This window comes from Phalacrocorax carbo, chromosome 1 (assembly GCF_963921805.1).
Source record: "Phalacrocorax carbo chromosome 1, bPhaCar2.1, whole genome shotgun sequence".
NCBI classification, from domain to species: Eukaryota; Metazoa; Chordata; class Aves; order Suliformes; family Phalacrocoracidae; genus Phalacrocorax; species Phalacrocorax carbo.
Genome location: NC_087513.1, coordinates 2,240,475 through 2,260,335, shown reverse-complemented (window position 1 = coordinate 2,260,335; position 19,861 = coordinate 2,240,475). Strand labels below are relative to the sequence as shown.

At 49.0% G+C, this 19,861-nt stretch overlaps 1 protein-coding gene across 17 annotated transcripts in view; it reads left to right on the top strand.

Annotated features, from left to right (window-relative positions):
- LOC135311853 (collagen alpha-1(VII) chain-like) overlaps positions 1-17,056 on the top strand; it is a 120,544-nt gene extending 103,488 nt beyond the window's left edge. For 12 of the 17 annotated variants that reach the window (XM_064442176.1, XM_064442185.1, XM_064442191.1 and 9 more), the window contains 9 exons: positions 241-303; positions 1,732-1,848; positions 4,757-4,834; positions 6,054-6,107; positions 7,461-7,509; positions 10,936-11,103; positions 13,983-14,054; positions 14,690-14,860; positions 16,731-17,056. In XM_064442176.1, the coding sequence (XP_064298246.1) occupies positions 241-303; positions 1,732-1,848; positions 4,757-4,834; positions 6,054-6,107; positions 7,461-7,509; positions 10,936-11,103; positions 13,983-14,054; positions 14,690-14,860; positions 16,731-16,744 (786 nt within the window). In that variant the 3' untranslated portion in view covers positions 16,745-17,056. Of the gene's footprint in view, positions 1-240; positions 304-403; positions 1,250-1,697; positions 1,849-4,095; positions 4,173-4,756; positions 4,835-6,053; positions 6,108-7,460; positions 7,512-10,935; positions 11,104-13,982; positions 14,055-14,689; positions 14,861-16,730 lie in introns of those variants that run through there. The other 5 variants (XM_064442276.1, XM_064442157.1, XM_064442234.1 and 2 more) reach the window with 4 other exon arrangements.
- Positions 17,057-19,861: the final 2,805 nt, after the last annotated feature.

Genomic DNA, 19,861 nt, shown 5'->3' with positions numbered 1-19,861 from the left:
GAATTTATTCCTCTAAGTCAGCATAGATCTGAGTGAAGATGCTTGGAAACCTGGGGCGGGGACCTCTTCACTCACCCCTGCAAGGCTCAGTTTCCTTGAGTACCACCGATGTGCAGGATGAGACACCCTGCTGGGTCACTCAGTAAATGAAATTTTAATCTGAAGGTGAGATGGTTTATTCAGCAAATTGCAACCTTGCCAAGTCTGCATTGGCCATGATTTTATCTTGTCTCCCTCCAGGGTGAACAGGGAGCATCGGGAGATGATGGTGCCTCGGGGATTCCTGGGGAGAAAGGAGAAAAGGTTAGTACTTGCCAGACTGCATTGAACAGCCATTTATGAAAGAATAAAGCCCACATCCACCAGGTTGCGTTAACAAAATTATACACTTTCTACATCATAGGTACCCTTTCCAGTAGGCAGATGTCAACTGTCTGGAGCATTAAGGCTGGGACTGCAGTTGGAAAGGGCAGGAGAGGGAGGTCTCCTTAAATTCACCCTCTGCTGATATACAAAACCCCAGGAGGGTGCCTGCTTAGTATGAGGAAAAGCCATCCAAACCCTTGAAGTGGGATTAATTGTCAGAGTTTATTCAACACCACCATGCCCAGGGTAAAGGGTGCCTGGGATGCTGCGGGACAGAACAAGTGGATAATGCTGCTGCCTCCTGGGCACATTGGCCATGGGAGTGGGAAAGGTCTCCAAGCTGACCCGCTCCCAGGGTTTGCTCAGCTCCCTGAGGAGGCCCCACCTTGATCACTCCCCATCGATATTCCTTCTCTGCATTGCTTAATTTTCCATTTTCTTCCCTAAAAGAACAAGTCTAAAATTTGTACCTTTCTATGGAGGGAAAAAATGGGGTTTCAGTTGGAACAGCAACTGTTTGGAAAAAATAAAAGGCAAACACACAGTAATCCCAGCTGTCTTCCCTTCAAGTCTTTTGGCATTTTGTAGCCCCTCAGGCCTTTCTTATGTTCAGCTCCACCATCTGGTCTCCAGCTCATTTGCGATCTTAAAGAACTTGTTGCTTACATTGATAACAACTTTTCTGGTCCACGTCCCCTGATGGTCATCTGTGTCAACCACTAAGGGTTCTTCTCTTGTCAAGCAAGACCTCTGGCTCGCTAGGTCTCTGAGCTGTGAATGGTTGGAGGCTGGGACATTATTTCTGCGAAAATATCACTCCCTTCTTCTCTTGTTCTTATCCTCTCCTAGAAACACCTGCTTTCAGCCACTGCTGAAGGTTGGGTGTAGGGCTGACTGGAGGTCTTTCCTTCTGCTGTGTTTAATGGGAGCCTTTTCTGTTCACAGCAGCTCTAGGAGAAAGCTCAATGGTACAGATGAGTAGGATATTTATAGGACAGCTCTTGGTAACTCCCTTTTTCCTCCTCAGGAGTCACTGTTTTTTCCAGGGTTACAGACTAAAAGACTCTGCTTACATATTCAGGGAGAGTGGGGCATTAGAAATTACCAGGTGTCGTCCTAGAGAGGGGGACATCCATGTCCCCAAGCACTGAGGCACCTTCTGGGGAAGTGAAGGTGGAGAACAAAGCTGGAGTGATCTCTACCATCCTCCCGATGCTCTGTAAATAGCACAACAGCAAAGTAAAATGTAAAGATTCTCCCCTTATTGCCAATGCCATAAAAGTGCTTGGATGTTTGACTGGACCATCTTTAAAACAATTTGTGCTTGATAGAAGGTCGGAACTGCTCTCTGTCGGTGATTCTCAGGGAGCCAAGGGAGTTCCTGGCTTGGGAGGCTTCAAAGGACAAATGGGATTGCCTGGGAGGACTGGAGCTGCTGGACCAGCTGGACCTCAAGGGCCACAGGGCGAACCAGGGCCACAGGTGAGCAGCAAGTGGTCTGTAGCATGCCCTGGACCCTGGCAAGATCTGGTGTGAGGAGGGCATGAATGATAAGCTCTAATAAGCTGGCTTCCAGGAGATCTAGTTTTCTCCTTACCATATTAATCATAACATACACGAATAAGGAAAAATCCTCTCCTCCCCCTCCCTTGCAGCCAGGCCTGGCCCTCCCACATGGCAAACATCATCATGACCCCTCCACTCGCTAGAAAGCCTTATGCTGGGTCTGCCCTAGTGAGGATTCATCCACAGTCAAGTTCCTCCATGAGCAGGAGAAGGTACAACACTGCCCTAGACCTCACAGATTTATCTTCCCAGTGGAACTCTGCTTCAAGCCTCTTCCCCAGCTGCTCCCCAGGTGGTTGTACCTCACAGCCTCATGTGACGTAGCACCCCAGATGTGTCACCACATGTCACCATGTACACATACAACCCCCTCCTATAAACTGGCACTTGAGGTCTTTCACGTTGAGAGAGGATGACTGCAAAGTCCACTGTCTTTCTGTGGGATCTTGGTCAACTTCACCTCTCGGTGCATTTATCACCAGGGATTTTTTTTTTCCCCTTTCCTCTCTTCTTTTCCTATCTGCAGTGTAAGGTGTGACCTCTCAGTAAAGAACGGAAGGCTGATAATTTCAAGTTAGCAGGGCATCAAGTGCACCCCCCCTGTTGCTAATTATCTGGGGAGCAGGATGCCAAGGTTTCAGAAGGAGCTGGTGGCTTTCAGACCCCATTTGTGGGCCACACTTAATAAGTGTCTTTGCATGCAAGACATGCTGGGCACCTTTTGAAATGTAACAAAAAGGCTTGGAAATGAGACATGCTAATATTGTTTGTGAGAAGGAACATGCTGCCCCCAGATTCTCTGGTAATGAAGAGTGTCTTGCTGCTGCCAATACAATGCGGAGGGACGATGCTAGAGATTAATGTTAATCACTCGCCCTTAGATGGCATCCATTAAGTAGCAAAGAACTTTTCAAGCAAAAGAGGTCTGGAAATTAAAATACCCTTCTCAGTTGTGCTAGTGAGTCTGGCTGAGTTTCAGATTTGGACAAGAGAATATATAAATTAACATGAAAGGATCAAGAACAAAAGAAAAGCTGAAGTTGGAAGACCAACTGCTTCCCATAAGCTGTGTCAGGGATAGCCCTGTTTTAACTCCTTGTGTCCTGTGTTTCACCCTTCAGCGATATATCCTTAAATAAGTATGTGTAAGAATTTAATCCTCGTATATGTGTGTATATATATGTGTGTTTGTGTGTAGAGACTGCATGTACACACACACACACATATGGTTTGTAAAATACTTGAGTTTTCTGCTAGGTGGGAAGTAGATTGATCTGCTGATTTGAAAACAAGGAAAGGAGGTAGAGACCCTGCCAGGATTTCTTCTTCAATCTGCCATGCCCTGCTGAATTATTTCAGCCAAATAATCCAAATTCCAGTCACCAGTGATTATCCTTCACCAAGTGAGAAGCACATTCAACTGCATGGAGAATTTAGCTGATCTGTAGCTGCAGCTGACAGTTCAGGGCTGTGCTGGTAAAGATACACAATGAAAATTGCTTTGGCTTTTGAGGATAGAGGTTGAAACAATTTGGACCCAATTTTGTGTGAAAGTCTGAATGAGTCTGGACCTCAGTAGATCGACTCTCCTGGGTCTCAGAGATCTCCCTGTCCTAAGCCCCCTTGCAGGACTTCTGACTTGGGTGGTATAAAGGTGTCTATGTAGGCTCTAGTGATTCTTACCCTGGTTTTCCCCCATACAGAATGAAGAGCATCACATGTTGGGAAAGTCTGTATCCTTCTCTTTGGAGACACAAGACAAAAAACACCCAACACTGGGTGTTAAGTCTTAGGGAAGAAGTGATTAAGGAAGGAAAAATGCAGGTGGTGCAGCAAGGTCCACGTTGTACTTATGGTCAGATTGAACATCTGTCTTGTCTCCTGAGACAGCATCAAATAAAAGCTTGACTTAGAGCAATCTGCTCCGTGGTACAGGGGCACAGAGGATGCTCCGGGCCTCCAGAATTGTTCAGCAGCCTACAGCTACAGCTGAAGCCCACCCAGTGCTTCACCACTGACAGGCTGATTATAGGAGGACTGCCCCTGAACCTTCCCCTAAAGGGGTGCAGGTGTAGAAAGACCCTTCCAGAACAATAAAAAATGGACTAGATTGAGCTTCAGACCATAAGCAGCAACATTGCTCTTCTTTCCCTTGCTCCCCAGGCTGTACCTTGCAATGAAAAATGTATCAAAAGAATCACAGAAGGGAGGAAGGAGCCGAAAGTACAAGATACCCTCATGTATGTTTAAAAAGGCTGGAAGTTTTTATATGAGCAGTTACAAGCACTGCATGCTTAGAAAGCCATGTATGAGATAATGAATGGCTTTTGTTTGGATGCTGATTAAATAGAGACTGTGAGATGCCACTTTCTACATCCACACTGCTACTTGTCTTTTCCCTAAATTAAAAGAGAAAGTCCCTGGGTCTGAATTGCAGCAGCGAGGCCACCTTCATTTCTAGTGTGGGAGGGTATTATCTCAGTCTGCAAGCCCTTCTCCTCCTGCTGAGACTCCGTTTCTTAAATTAGTACTGGGACAGAGTGTCAGAGAGAGAAACCTGCCTTCTGCCCCTGCAGCATCCATCCTTTCTGTAGGGAGGGACCATAGGAAATGCCTCAGGGTTGTCCAGGGCAGAGGGGGCAAAACCCAGGGCTCTGACCCATCACATCTGATCTGTCTGGGGAACATCTGAAATCCAGAGAGCTCTGAATATCTTCTACTGGTGCCCAGGTTGGGCTTTAGTGGGAAAACCCCAACCAGTGGCATGAGATATCTCCGGAGGGTGCTCTGGCACTGCTAACCGAGCTCTCCTCTTCCTCTCTAGGGTGCACGAGGGAAAAGAGGGAGACCTCAGCTCTGCCTCAGGGGACCCCCGGGCATGGACGGGCAAAAAGGAGAAATGGTCAGTATGGGGACGAGGCAGCCTCACCTCCCGCTGAGGTTCCTCACCGCCCTGCAGCAGTGCAGAGCTCTGCATTGGGGCTGGTTGATCCCTGGCTCTTCTCGCTTGCATTTCTCGGCTCTCCAAATTTCGCGACAGCAAAAACAGAGAGACCATTTTACCCACAAGCACCAGACACTGGACACAGGCAATGCTGCCTACGCTTCTGCCTGAAGGTACCTCCGGCTGGGACAACTGCTGTGAGCCCTGTGGGCTGCCAGTTGTTATATAGAAGACTTCTTTGGGAAAACATCATATTTTGGGCCAGCACATCCTCACCTGTGTTTGCCAAGGCAGACCAGGATTAAAACAATACTCAGTGCAGTACTTCAGTACAGAGGGGTGATGCTCAGCCTTTTAAGGCACATCAGAGTATGCAAATAAAAGCTTGCTTAATCTCAAGATCCCAACCTACAACCCATGTTCTGGACTGGTCCCTATGTTCTGCAGCTCCTGCCAACACTGACTTAAGGCTTTTTGCATTAAGTGGTGGCATAGCTCCATGTGCTGGTGGAGGGTAATGTGATTTCTCTTCATGCTCCAGCCCCTGTGAGTGAGCACCGATTGAGAAAAATGACCATCATAGCTTTAATTTAGATACTTCTTCCTGTGCTCCTTTTCCTTTGATATTTTAAACTATTTTTAATCAACACATCCAGTTCTGAGCAGAAAATTTTTCAAGGTATTTTCTCCTAGGAGGCAGAAAACCCTGTTGGCAAACCTCAGCATCTCCCTGTGTTTCATCTTTTCAGAGCTGGGACTGCAATCCCTGTTGCAATCTTCTGCCAGGTCTTGTTCCTAGAGGTTCTCTGGAGGCCAGATCCTATCTGCTCCTCTACCCCAGCCTTTGTGGTTCCTTACGAACTGCAAAGAAACCTGACTGAAATGATAGCTGGCAACATCCTTATTGTTTGAATAAAGCAGTGCTCCCACAAAGTCTGGGAGCCTACACCCAACTCTCTGATGCTTTTTTTCTTGCTTCCTTGTATGTGGATGAGTCTAGTCCTTTCTGCTCAGTGAGCTACTCACAGATAATACCCCTAAAACTTATGAGAAAATATGTAAGCCTTTCCCCGTATCCCTTCCTAGCACATCCTTTCCTCTCTAAGGTGCACTTATTCTTGCAGCATTTAATGATCAGCCTACTGAGCTTTTGTAATGACTTAAGTGTTTTTAACAGGGTGAAAATGGTCTAGCTGGCCAGAAAGGAGAAAAGGGAGATCCTGGTCTTTCTGTGAGTACTTTAGCCCAAGATCACATCCTATTACACAGACTTGAAGAGACAAAATAGGGCAAACTGCCCCTAAGAGGTGTAGGGGAGGAGGGAAATGCTGATCAACAGATTCATTCAGAGAATATCCGGGAAATGAGTGTTGGCCATTACCCAGAGACATCAGGCGTACATAGGCTGGGGCAGGAGCAGTGTTGCGCAGTACAATGCCAAGCCCAAACAAGGACCCAGAGCCCGAGGCATATTTCCCCTCTCCCATCCTCCCCATGATGTTTCAAACTCTTGTTTTGAACATCATGTGCTTGGCAGATAGGCTCAGTGCCAATGCCACAGGGCTGATCAAATACAAAGAAAGAGCAGAAGAGACATTTTCAAAGCAATTAGGGAGCTGGCATTACTGCAAAAGCTACTGCTCTGGGTTTGTAAGTCCTGAAGAAGGAGTGTTTGACCCATATGGGTTAGGGCAAAATCCCTGTTGCAGCTCCCCTAATATTAGCATCTCCATCCTGTTGCCTGAGCAAATGTGTTTTGTGCTGCTTGACTGATACAAGACAGTACTTTCGTCTTTCCAGTGTGTGGAGGCCAGGCAGGATTAGTTTTAGCACGGGCGTTATGGGCAAGGGTGCCCTATGTGTGGGCTGCTGAAGAGCCCAGCTCCCTTGTGTAGTAAGTGCCCCAAAATTTGTTATCCCTACAAGGGCTAAGAGGTAGTGACCACATGAAGTGCCGTAGGACACCAGCTGTCGGACATGGAAGATGCTCAGCTGAAGCAGAGGCAGTTGGCTGGCCCCAGGGTGAGGGATATACTCAAAATCCTTGAAACCAGCTGTCTCACTCTGTGGGGAACATCATTAGCTGGTAAAAAGAAAAAATGAGGCACATCTACATCTCATCTAAACCTAGTGAAACCTGCACTATGATCTGAGCAGCCCTTTGCATGGATGCAGGTGGGTTGATGAAGTTTTTCAGAGGTAAGGGATATCTGAGAGACCTTGGCTTCAGGGACAGTGCCAAAAGGGTGGAGAGACTCACTGGAAAGCCAGCCTGGGCTTGAGGTGTGCCATGGTTCTCACACTGGGCTGGTCATCCCAGCACCCCATGGCCAGAGGAGCTGGCTAGGGGATGGCCATAAATTTTCAAAAGGAATAATTTCCCTGTTGAGCAACAAATCTTGAACCAAGATCCCTGTGATACCAGATGTATGTCTCTGATCTCAGCCATACCCAAGCCGAGGTGGTTTCACCAGAGACCACCTCCACTGAGACAAGCAGGGTTGGGATGGGGCACAGAGCAGAGGGAGATGGTGTTGGGGTAGAAAATCACTGCTAACCTCTGCTTTCCCCCCCCATGGCACAGGAGGAAGAAGTGAAGGAGATGGTCAGGAACGAAATAAGAGGCAGATGCGGTAAGTCGGCCAGTGAGCCATGCTCGGGGCCACTGCTCTGACACCTGCCAACAACTAAATTGGAGCAATTTGAGTGCTGGCACATGCTGGCTTAGCAGAGCAAATATCACCCCATTAGCAGCAAGTGGAGGTGCGTCACCTCTCCACACTCAGAGATGAATGCGGGCTTCTGGGCCGCGAGGTTTCTGCCGTAGTCCTGACCTCCTACTCAAACTCTTAATTTTTTCCCTTTAAACCCTCTCTCTTCACATTTCTTCCCCCATGGTTTTGTCAGCAAAGATTTCCTCCCTGGTCACCTCAATTTCCCCACTGATTGGCAAAAGGCGCTGGGTCACAGGGGAAGGTTTGGAGCTGCATTTTGCCCAGTAACAACATTTTCATTCTTGTCTACTTCACGGCACTTCTTGACACACAGATGTCTCCTCTCCAGCAGTGAATAACTGCCAACCAGCACCACAACAGTAACAAAAAACACTGCATTTGGGGATGGTTTTACTCCAGAATCCCAACATCACAAGGGTGTCAGGCTTTTGGAGTCTCGCTTTCCTTGCCCAAAGAGTTGCCCCACTCCTGCCCCAATCCCACCCCACTCTCTGGGCTCTGCATATGGCCAAGGAGGGTTTGGGTTCACCACCATTTGCTAAGATGCTTCAGCCATTAAGCTGGGGTCTGCCATGAACTATTTAGAACACTTAAGGAATCTCCAACAAAGGTATTAGCAAAAGTGGGTTTAAAACAATTTTGTAAAAGTGCAACTTGACAAAGTTTGATGGCAAGGTTCACTCAATTACTGCATGGAAGAAATATACAAAGGAAAATTGAGTTCCACTCGAGTGAAAATGATTCACAGAGACCAAGGATGCAAAGAGTAATGAGGGAACTCCCACTGAGACACGAGGTTCAGAGTAGACCCCTTGCTTCCTAAACTCCTGATGGACTTTAGGTGCAGGTAGGTCCAATTTTAGTCTCAGACTTGGACAATGGTTTACATCTAATGGAAGAAATACAAAGAGTAAGGAAGACCCTCCATTTGAGTCATGAGGTTCAGAGTAGACCCCTTTGCTTTCTAAACTCCTGCTAAATCTTAGGTGCAGCTGGGTCCAATCTTAGTCTCAGACTTGGACAACAGTTTATGTCTAAGGGATTGTGCATGCAAAGTTTATGTAATGTTTCATTAGCAGCAATTTGGCACGGAATCAAAGCTACCAAGACAAAATCAAAGTTACCATACTACAAGGCTACATGCGATATCAGTCGCTTACCAAAGATCTGTTGCTGGTAAAAGGACTCTCTGCCTGAGGAGCAATCTTGAGAGGTGTCCTAGCTCAAGGGGAGATCACGGTGCAGGTGTCTGTTCATCATTTAAGCTCCCATTGTGGAGATCTCATCCATATGGTCCATGGAGTCTGGAGGGCCAATCTGCCAACCCCAAGGTAGACCCCCATGTTCAGCCAGGGGCTCATCCTCTGTGCTTCAGGGAGGACGTGGTTCCTCCATGTCTTTGCCTACATGTGGGTAAGTGATTCAGGGTCTAGTTTTTCCATGGGAGGTACTGAACCAGGTTCTAAATTTCAGCTGGCCATAGTAGGTTTTGAAGACACTCAGCTCACATGAAAGCACCTAGGGGAAAATTTCCAACTCTGGATCTGATCCTCATCCCTGGGTGCTGCTCTAGTTGCCCATATATAAGCCAGATTATGTATCCTTCTGGGTCGTCTCTATGGGCACAGGTGTCTCATAGGTCTGTGTCGTGTCCATCAACCCAATTTTGATGCCTTGATTGGCCTGGGACATCTTATCTAACCCGAATGTTTCCCACAACATTTCAAGGCCATCTTTAGGCCTAGAAAGGGTCCCTCACCACAGCCTGTTTTTAATGTTTTAAACAGAAATAGACAAAGGAGGAACTTCAGAGCAGCGATTTGACTCTAAATTGCAGTGAACTTTTACTCGAGGAATGGGTTTGCTTTAATTTTATTTCATAACTGTTACATTATATATTTTTTTAGCCTTCAGAACACATTGTTTCATAGTGTACAAAAGCAGAGCACTTTACAAAGCAAGGACTTTCTAAACAGAGGGGTGGGTCAAGAAACAGCATCCTTGCCCTGGATGTTAGAAGCCAGTGCAGTTGTAGGTGCCTGGAGTAGCTGGGAACGCTTTTGGTGTGGGATATTTCTAGTTACACTAGACATGAGGTAGTCCTTTCTGGGCTTCGTTTCCTCTTCTGCTCTGTTTAGAAAGCAAATCTGTCAGGGTAGAAATTATCTCTCCCTGATGTTCATCCACCATCCCGTACCTGGGACACTGCCCTTGCCCCGGCCTCCATTTACTTCTGTAATGTAAATCAATCAGAGCAAATGAATCCTGCACAGTGCATGCTCTTGGACAGAGCAGCCTGCATGCTCCTGCAAAGGACAGCCCTCACTGAAATGTTTTGCCATCATGATTCTGGTATTACCCAAGAGCCCTGCCTGTTATCTGGCTGGTCGATCCTTCAGCCAGGAGCATGTGGTCCTCTCCATCCCTCATGCTCAGAGCATCATTTGGGTAAAACAGTAAGTTAGTAGAAGGAAGCAAAGCCGGATCAAAACCACAGTAGACACACCACAGAGCATTAATCTGGGATGGATTCAGTTTGCTGGTCCACATAGCTTCAAAACAGGTTTCTGGGTTAACTTTACACAGCCAGGCTCCACTAGATCTACTGTCCTTTACCAGCAAACTGTACATCCACCGTAAATCCAGAACTCCTAAAATACCTGCTCGCTGATGTGCCTGCCAGACTGGTCCAGATCACACTTGTCCCTCAGGGCACTGAGCATCAGACCCAGTATGAAGGATGATGGAGCCACAGCCTCACACACATCCAGATGTACAGCTGGACATGCATAACTTAGCTAACTCTTTTTGTGGGTTCCCCAGCCTTTTAGTAAACGAGCCTTACCTGAGAAGTTTGGCAACACTCAGCATTTTGGGCGACGTATCTCGTGGAGATGCTGAGCCAGCAGCATTTAATTATCCATGTAGGTTTGATTACTGACACTGGGAACAGATCCATGCAGCTATGGAGGTCCCAAGGAAGCCCAGCAACACTTCTTGGGAACCACTTCCTCAAAACCAGCTTTTATTCTGAATGTTTATCATATCCCCTGCTCCCTTTCTTGGGAAGACAGTACAACCTCTCCTTAATTGCTTGCCCCTCTCTAGAGTATATGTGATGTGGAAATAGGTTTCCTACCTTAACCGCGTACCCCAGTGGTTTGTAGGCTTTGGCCAACGAGACATTGTGTTATGACTTGTCTCTCACACTGTGTTGTGCAGTGGCAGTAATTTTGTTGAGCTACAACCATTTGTTGAAGCATGGTGGCTTTCTAACTGTGGCACCAGATTTCATCCTCGCTGATCCAGCAATTAAATCCACAGGTCTGGAGGCATCTGAAATCAACAGGCAGCTCCAAGGGTATTTTCAGCCTCGGGGACACACCAGAAGGGATGGTGAAAGACAAGAAGAAATGCTTAACAAAACTCAGAGCATGACCGCTTTGGTGGCTTTGGTGAAGCCCTTCATGGAGCCACCTTCATTTATTGCAGGTAAGTGCAGCTGCATGGCTGCATGCTTTCCATCTTCTCAACCATGGCAGCTGGTATCTTCTGGAGCACCTCGTGAACCCAGTGCTAAATCCTCTTCCCTGGGACTGGGCAGAAATAAGGCAGTGATGGGATTTCCAGTGAGGGCTCCCACGCTGCCATGCCCTGTGCAGGTCAGTGGCTCAAGGATGAGGTGAGCCAATGCCCCTGGAAGAGGTAGTGGGTGAGGGAAAAGCCAAATATGTGTGGCCTCAGTGATGATCACCACCTCCAAAAGGATGCATTTTGAAAGGCTGGAAGGAGGTACCCGTTTTCAGGCTGATTTCATCCCCTTCTCCCCACCATGTTCTTTGCAACTTCTAGTAAAGCTTTCTACCAGCCAGAAATTACATCTCTGAGACCAAACACTTGAGCTATTACAGACTATTTCTGCCCAGGGCCTCATGAACCCTTTAATGGGTAAAGCTACTGATTACAGCTAATGGGAAAACAACCAGCTCTATTTCTGTCCCTTTGTGTTGCCCAAGAGAGAGGGGGAGTGAGAAGGGCCAATGGCAGGACAAATGCAATACAGACCTGCCTGTAGACAAACACCAGTGGGTTTGTGACATCCCCTCACACTGCATCTACCTCTACACCAGGCACGTGGACGGGGCAAAAGCATGATCCAAGATTGGCCATGCTTTTAGGTATGAACAACCTCCCCAGTTTCCCAGTAGGATCTTGAGCAGTGCTAGGCAGCCGAGGTGCAACTGTCATTTTTGGGGAGGAAGGCTGCTCAGCCATAGGGGGGTGAACTATGTCCTGCTATTTGTCCATGGGCTGGACAGGGTGGGGCAGTTTCAGCTGCATTTCAGACCATCTACCCTTTCTTCTGACCATGAACCACTGTAGTGAGCATTACGATGAGGGAATGCTTAGCCCGGCTTCATGCAGACCTGATGAGCAATACAGTCTCCTTGGCACAGAAGAGCTACCAGTTAAATATCATCCTTCTCCTGTCCCAACGGGATAATGGCTTGTGGGTGGCTTTTCCAGGCCCCACGGGCCTTCCCATCTGGTGGGATGCTGATGGAGGCAATAAGCAGCCTTTGACATGACTGGTTTCAGGGATTTCATGGTAGTTCTGCTGTAAATTTTAGCAGCAACCTTGAAATGACCTTCACCCAGAAGGATCCGTAAGAGCTGCCCTCCTCCAGGTCCATCACATCTTCAAATCCATGCCACAGCCACCCATGGACACTCTGACTTCCTCAGCAGAACTTGGCTTTGAATCTTGATTTATGGGAGACAGAGAGTGAAAACATGAGAGCCGTGAAGTTGGTAAAGAGTTTAGAGGGGAAGCTGTATGAGAAGCAGCTAAAGTAAGTTTATTCAGCCTGAAGAAGAGGAGTTCAAGGGGAGACATCATCACAGTCTGCAGCTTCCTCCCGAGGGGAGGAGGAGGGGCAGGGCTGGTCTCTGCTCTCTGGTGCCCAACGCCAGGCCCCGAGGGGATGGCAGGGAGATGTGCCAGGGGAGGGCTAGGCTGGGCATTAGGGAAAGGTTCTTCCCCCAGAGGGTGGTGGAGCCCTGGCACAGGCTCCCCAGTGAGGCATCACGGCACCAGCCTGGCGATGTTCCAGAAGCACTTGGCCAAGGCCTTCAGAGCCCTGGTGTGAATTTGGGGTGTCCTGTGCAGGGACAGGAGTTGGCCTTGATGATCCTTGTGGGTCCCTCCCAACTCAGGACTTTCTATGATGCTATGATTCTACAATGCAGAAGGGCTAGTGGGGAGGAATTGGGGATTATGGGCTTGTTTGTGGAAGGCTTTCTGCACTTGGCTCTCAGAGTTCAAACACACTGCAAGACAGGGCAGGACTGAAAAGGAGGCAGAGTTCAGACTCATTTTTTGCAATTCAGCAAGTCAGAAATTAAGATGTGGCTGCTCAGGTATGTGTCACCAGGAGGAGGAGGGTTGGGTAGCATTGGTGGAGCTGCCATTGACACAGGCAGGAGGACAGCATCAGTGCTTCAGCTCAGAGAAATAAGTACTTGCAGGGCCAGATGCATCTCAGCAGAAGGGAGCCATCTAAAATGCAACGCCCCGTGCCAGTACTGTTGACCTACAGTTTATGTGCGTTGACCTTTATTACCCATGATGGCCCTTTCCCTGAGCTTTGGGAAGAGTTTTAAGTCAATCCCATTGATGATGACCTCCATTTTCCCCATGTAATCTGCTAAGGACCGAACCGATCCCTCAGATCCAACTAAGCCTGGAACTGGACCCCAACCATCGCCACCTTCCTCCTGACCACCCCCAAGACCTCTGTGCTGTACATCGAGGACATCATCCATCTGGGTTTAAACTCATTTTATATCAAGGCAGCATTTGAGATCTGGGTGGTTTCAGATCGATGGGGCTTTCCACATGTTATCGAATCACAGCTGTAGCCGTCGCCAGCCGACAATCCCATTAAAGCCCAGGTCTGAGGCAGGAGGGCTCATAAATCGCTCTGCTAAGTGATGAGGGCGGATGGGCGCTCTAAATGTTAACAGGATTCTGCAGTCGGAGGGTTATTACTGCCAGATTACAATCGCTCCTGGCTTTTCAAAGCTCGCAGATTTACAAAACTCCGGCCTGACATTTATCTCCTGCAAACAACTACAAATACTTCCATTTTCTCTGACTAACACCCAACCTTTCTGACTGAGTTGTTTAACACCATTAAGAGTTTTATTGCCACCGGTTTCTCCCTCCCCTTGCCAATTGCTCTGTGACATTTATTAAGAGAACTTGTTAGCCGGTGGAAAGCCATGTAAGGCTCCAATGATCTATATTTAAATGGTGGCTAATTTGTTTGCGTGCCCTCGTTACATCTGATTTCCATTTGCTTCCCCAGCAGCTCCTCATGCACAGCAGATAACGGGTCCCTCTCAGCACAAGCGCCAAGAAGCCCACAGTCAATTACCAGGTGAAATGCACTGAATTAAGTGACATTTAGGGAAGTCACTTCCCGGGTGGGAAGTGCTTTTTGGCATCGAGATCAAGGGGATGCAGCCCTGAAAGAGTTACACATGCCAGCAAACAGAGGCTCAAAACTCAGTTTTGGGCTGGGCTTAAAGCAGCTGCTTTTGCCCCAGGGCATTGAGCTGGTGGTGAACAAACCGGAGGGCGTTTTCACCCAATCCCGATCCTGTGTTGTCCAGTCCCACCAGCAAAATGCACAGTGAGAACACCCCAAACAACACCCCGAATGCAACCACCCCTGCAAAGCACCCCCCGACCAAGGCCCAGGGGTTAATTGCCCCCTTGCAAAGGTCGGAGGCCACCATGAAGGGCACTCCAGGGATGGGAGGTGCCATGGAACAACAAGGAGCCTTGTGCTTGCCCCATTGTGGAAATCCACTGCCGGATGCCCATCCTTGGTCCTTGCTGCCCCCTTTGCTCTGCCAACCCCTTCATTTTGGGCTAAGGCACTGACTGTGGGGCAGTGGAAGTCCCTGGACCAGCCCCACACATTTTCCAGGGGGTGATGGGGGTGGCAGAGGGTGGCCTTTTCCCACCCGGGTCTAACACACAAGTGGTGGGGCCATGTTTCCCTTGCAGCCCCCTGTCTGCAGCCGATGGACGAGGGTTCCTGCCAGCACTACGCCCTGCTCTGGTATTACCATGCAGAGGCAAACGCCTGCCGGCCCTTCGTCTTCGGGGGATGCCGAGGAAACAGCAACCGCTTCGAAACCAAGTGGAAATGTGAGCGGCGGTGCAAAACCTCAGCAGGTAAAGCAGCCCCTGGGCCCTCCAACCCTCCTTTTCCTCCAACCAGGAGTAAGGTCAAAGCAGGAAAACCCGTCCATTGTCTGCCCACCTCCATTGCCTTATGGTGCCCCACCAGGACCAAGAGAGGACTTGGAGGAGTGCCTCTAGTTTGAAAGGTCTCATTCCCTTCCCACTCCCAGCTCACTTAGATCCTCCCCAGCCCTTCCTAGGAGGTCCTGGACATCTCCTCCCTTGGGCCACATCCACTGGTGGGATGTGGGTGGACCTGTGGGTGATGAGGAGGGTCCACCTGGGCACCAGCACTGGGTCCTGATAGTTTGCACACCTCAAGCTCAGTAACCTTGTGCCTTCTGGGGTCTGAGGTTTGCAGGAATTTGTGTGCTGGTGCCCTCTGAACCCCAGACTTGTCCCTCCAAGCACCTCTCTGGCATCTCCAGAAACAAAGGACTCTGGGCAGAGCCTGAAGCTGGTAGAGCTGCCCTAATCCAGACCAGCTTATGGGCAGTCCCAAACACCCCTGCATTAGGATCACACCTCATCCAGGGGTTCAATGGGAAAAACTCACTCCTGGAAGCCCAGCTGGGCTCCCATTGCCAGATATAGGGTTCATGGGGTCAGTCTGTGCGGCTCTTCCTCAACTCCAGGCATGCGGTAGCTCATCACAGGGGAAACGGGTTCCTGCCAGCCCTGACATTAATGCAAACACTATTGCTGCCGAGCAGTGCACAAGCTGTGGCTGAAACTAGTCTTCCTAAGGAGATGCTCCTCTCTCAGCCTTTCCTCTGCACGGAGGCAACCCCTCTAGTCATGAGGAGAAATTCATTAGTTCTTCACAAATCAGTAAAAAAATAAAAAAATCTATTGAGGTCCATCTTCTCTGATTTGGAAGGCTTGTTAAAAAGGAGGAAGAAATTAAAGGCGGAGATCTATAATTTCAGGTTCATTTCAGAGTTTTCAGGTGGTCTGTATTTTTTTGGTTATTTTTTAGATGGGCATCTATTATGCATAAAATTAAGACCACTGCACAGGCTGTTATCATCCACTTAAATCTTTCTGATATGCAGTGGACTTTGCACAGCTCAGGCTTCCTATTCTACAAGGAAGGAGGCAGCGTAAATATTCATTGCTCCAAGTCCTGTTTAGGACAGGCAATGCCATCCTGGAGAGTTGAAGTGCTCTTTGGGAAGAAGGAGTATGTATTGATTGGCTAGGAAGGAGGGATTTACTGCCCCAGTGAGGCCAGCCCAAAATGAGTGCCCTCTTCTCTCCCCACCCTGTCCCCCACCACGAGGGTTAGCATCACTCTTTGGGGAGCCCATCCTTTTTCATTGACCGTAAGGGCAGTCAAGGTAGACCAGTTGGCCCATTTAGCCTGGTCAGCCCCCATGTCTGGTGGCCTCCTTCTTTGCAGTGTACTGCCTGAGGGGAAGCCACTCCCAGTGCTTTAAATCCAGTCCCAGCAGCACCAGGTAATAAGTGAACCTCTTTCCAGCCAACACTTTACCCCAGGGCATAAACATTAAGAGCTAGCGTAGGCTTCACAAAGCAGCTGTAGATGCCTCCAGCACTGTGTCTGCACTGACTTTGTGGGGAGAAGAAACCACTGGGGAGTGGGAGTCATCCAAACCCAAGTCAAGTCCGTGTGTCCTCTGCATGTCCTTTTCTCCTGACTGACCCTAAATGGTGCCTGGAGCTCACCGGATTGGGATATTTGCTTTATGGATGTCTGACGTGTTGTGACATGACCTGGCATAGCCAATCCCATTGTGTCAGGGACCTCTCTGAGCATGGGAGGTCCAAGAAGAAGCCCAAGCTGTAGCCAACCTCCGACATCCCCTTTGTTTTCTCTTTCCTCGCTTTCAAAAACCAGTCAGAGGGAGGTGATCGGCTGTAATTGCCATGTTTAAATAAAAAAGAAATGGAGCTGCGAGAAGTGTCTCCTGGACATCTTGGAGACTGGACAAGCAAGACAAACCATTAATGTGAAGAGGCAAAGGATCTGTGACAAAAGATATTGGAAAACTGTAATTATGAGCAGGAAATAAAGTGGTATGAGGAGAGGGAAACATCTGCTCAGGAAAGCAGCGATGTCCAGAGGTTCACAACTGCACCGCTCACCCCATAGGACTACTGTGCAAAACCAGGTGACACATACCCCTGAGTTTATTTTTGTAAAATAAAAGTGTGTTAATGCCACTGTGTATAATCCTAGCTCATAATTCACCTGGAAGCAGTAACCCTTTGAGAAAGGCAGAGAGCAAGCTGGGAATTGCCATTACCCCACGTTGGACCGGGTAGGCAGGTTGAGCCCTGTCCTGTAGCAGATAACCTTTCAGCTCGTCCCTAAACGCCCCATGGCCTTTAGCAAGTCCCACCATCTCCTTCACCTGACCATTCCCTGGGCAGGTTAAGAGGAGCCATCCCAAACTGTATGGTAAGAGAAAAATAGGGTTCAAAACCAGCCATGGCTTCTCCCTGCAATATGCCACCCGCAAGTCTTGGAGGCATTTGGGGCTGCTGCCTGGAGAGGTGTGGAAATCCAACAAGTGGGAGGGTAAACCTCTGGGTTTTGGTGGCCACACGGACCCAGCTGAGAGGGGTTCTATCCAGTAGTGTCTCCTCCAAGCACACATCATGGGGCAGCATGGCAGCCCCTGGGAAGGGTCACAGCACCAACAATGGCACAGAAGTCCCTCCCAGCTTTTTAGATATTTGCAATTTGCCAAAGAGGCAGCAGACGCCAAAAGCTCTGCCTTCCCCAGGAGCGAGGAAATTGCTGTTGTGTTGCAACCAGGTAGAAAACAAGGTGTCTAAAAATGACACCTCTCAGGTGTGGCATGGGTTGGCTGACCACATCATCGCTGCCCACGCTACTCGCTCAGCAGGGCTCTCTGCAACATATTGGTGCTGGCATTTTGGGCTCCCAGTCCTTTGCCCAGGGAGCTTTCCTGTGCCCTGGCAATGTGAGCAACCACGGGTGCAAAGCCTCCATTCTCCTCTCCATAACAGGTTCCCAATGCACATGCCCAAGACTTCTATAAACTGTGGCTTTTCTGACCCATATTGACAAAATATGTTTTCATTAAAGAACGTACATTGCATTATGTCTTCAAGAATTGCACCGGGAATTGCCTTTCTTCCTCCAACCACCTTTGGTGGGAATATAATGTGTGAATGAGGATTCATGCTGGAGTGGGATTCGGGGGAGGCAGTTGGGAAATCAGTGGGGTTTTTAAAAGTTTGGCTGCACGATTTGGTACGGTTGAGCTCAGATTTCCCCGGCCCAGCAGAGTTGACCCCTTGCTACTGGTAGCACAGGAGAAGAAGGATTGCCCTTACTCACAATAGCCCAGACCCCAAGGAGGGACCAGCAGAGTTTTGGGGGGATTTTTATTCACCCCACAGCTAAAATCTTTCTAACTCAAAAAAAAACCCACCAAAATTGTAAATGTTGGCAGTGAGACAAGTGCCATTTTCAGATTGACATTTCCAGCCTCTCCTCTTGAAATGCTGTTCTGTATCAAAATGTACTTTGGCAAGAAAAACATTCAGGTATTGTATCATAGCAAGAAAAATATCCTATTGAAAAAGAAACAAAATGTTCCAATCTAAGCAAAACAACGAGTATAACAGCATCAAAAAAGAAAGTATTTCTGCATTTCTGGGTGAGGCCACAGCATCGAGAAACAGGTGTTTTTCTGTGGAACACCCCACATTTTCACATTTCCCCCACATCACAGCGATGGGGGACACTTTGTAAGGGAGGTTGCAAGATGCCAATGTCTGCAGAGCCATGGCCAGGCTGGGATGCTCACAGGGTGCCCGGCTGTGCAAGTGTCACAGCCTCTTGGCCTCAGCAGCTCAGGAGACACAGGGTGACTTGAACTCCAGCTCCTGCATCAGCCCAGGAGAGTTGAGACCATTTAGGGAAGCAAAGTGTTTGCAATCAGCAGGAAAAACCTTCATTCCTAAACTGCATTGACAAAAATAATCACTGCACAAGAAAGCAGAGACCTAATGGAGTGCATGACCCACAGGTTCATTTGGCACCCTGGTATGAAAATCATTATTTAGGTGGGACCTTGCCAAGAGGCGCAAGTCATTGAACTCCCACAACTGTGCAGAGCAAACATTTCAGAGCCTTAAAAGATCAGGGCAGGAAAGGAACTCAGACATATGAAGGGCGGGGGATGCACCTCCAGAAAAGTTCACCCATGTTGAGCCGATTTTGGGCATCTCTGCTTGCAAACCCCCATTCCCCAAATGATCCTTCCTGATGCAAACCAACCCATGGCTGGAGTGGTGCAAAAATACCTGTATGGGCAAAAGGGGACCGACTGTAGACAGTTCTCACTATTTAATTGATACAAAAAAAGCTACTGAATAGTATTTATTATTACAAGAACAAAACCCTCCTACCATATCCCGTTTGTCTGGTGTGGTGCTCACCCTGCCAGAGGTGCCAGAGGAGGCACCACTGAAGCGGCCTCTAGCAGAAATTAAGTTTAACAAGGGCAAGAGCTGGATCTTGCCCCTGGGGCGCGGCAGCCCTGGCTGCACAGACAGCCTGGGGAGCGAGGGGCTGGGGAGCAGCTCTGCAGGGACCCGGGGGCTCTGGCCGACGGCAGGTTGAACACGAGCCAACATCGTGCCCTGGCAGCCCCGAGGGCCAGCCGTGCCCTGGGGGGCACCGAGCCCTGCATCGCAGCCGGGCGAGGGGGGGGATTGTCCCGCTCTGCCCCGCGCTGGGGCAGCCTCACCCCGAGTGCTGTGGGCAGCGTTGGGCGCCACAGGACATTGGGGGTATAAAGCTACTGGAGAGTGTCCAGAGGAGGCCACGGGGCTGGGGAAGGGTTTAGAGGGGAAACCGTACGAGGAGCGGCTGAAGTCCCTGGGTTTGTTCAGCTGGAGCAGAGGAGGCCGAGGGCAGCCTCATGGCGCTCTGCAGCTCCCTCCCGAGGGCAGGAGGAGGGGCAGGGCTGGTCTCTGCTCTCTGGTGAC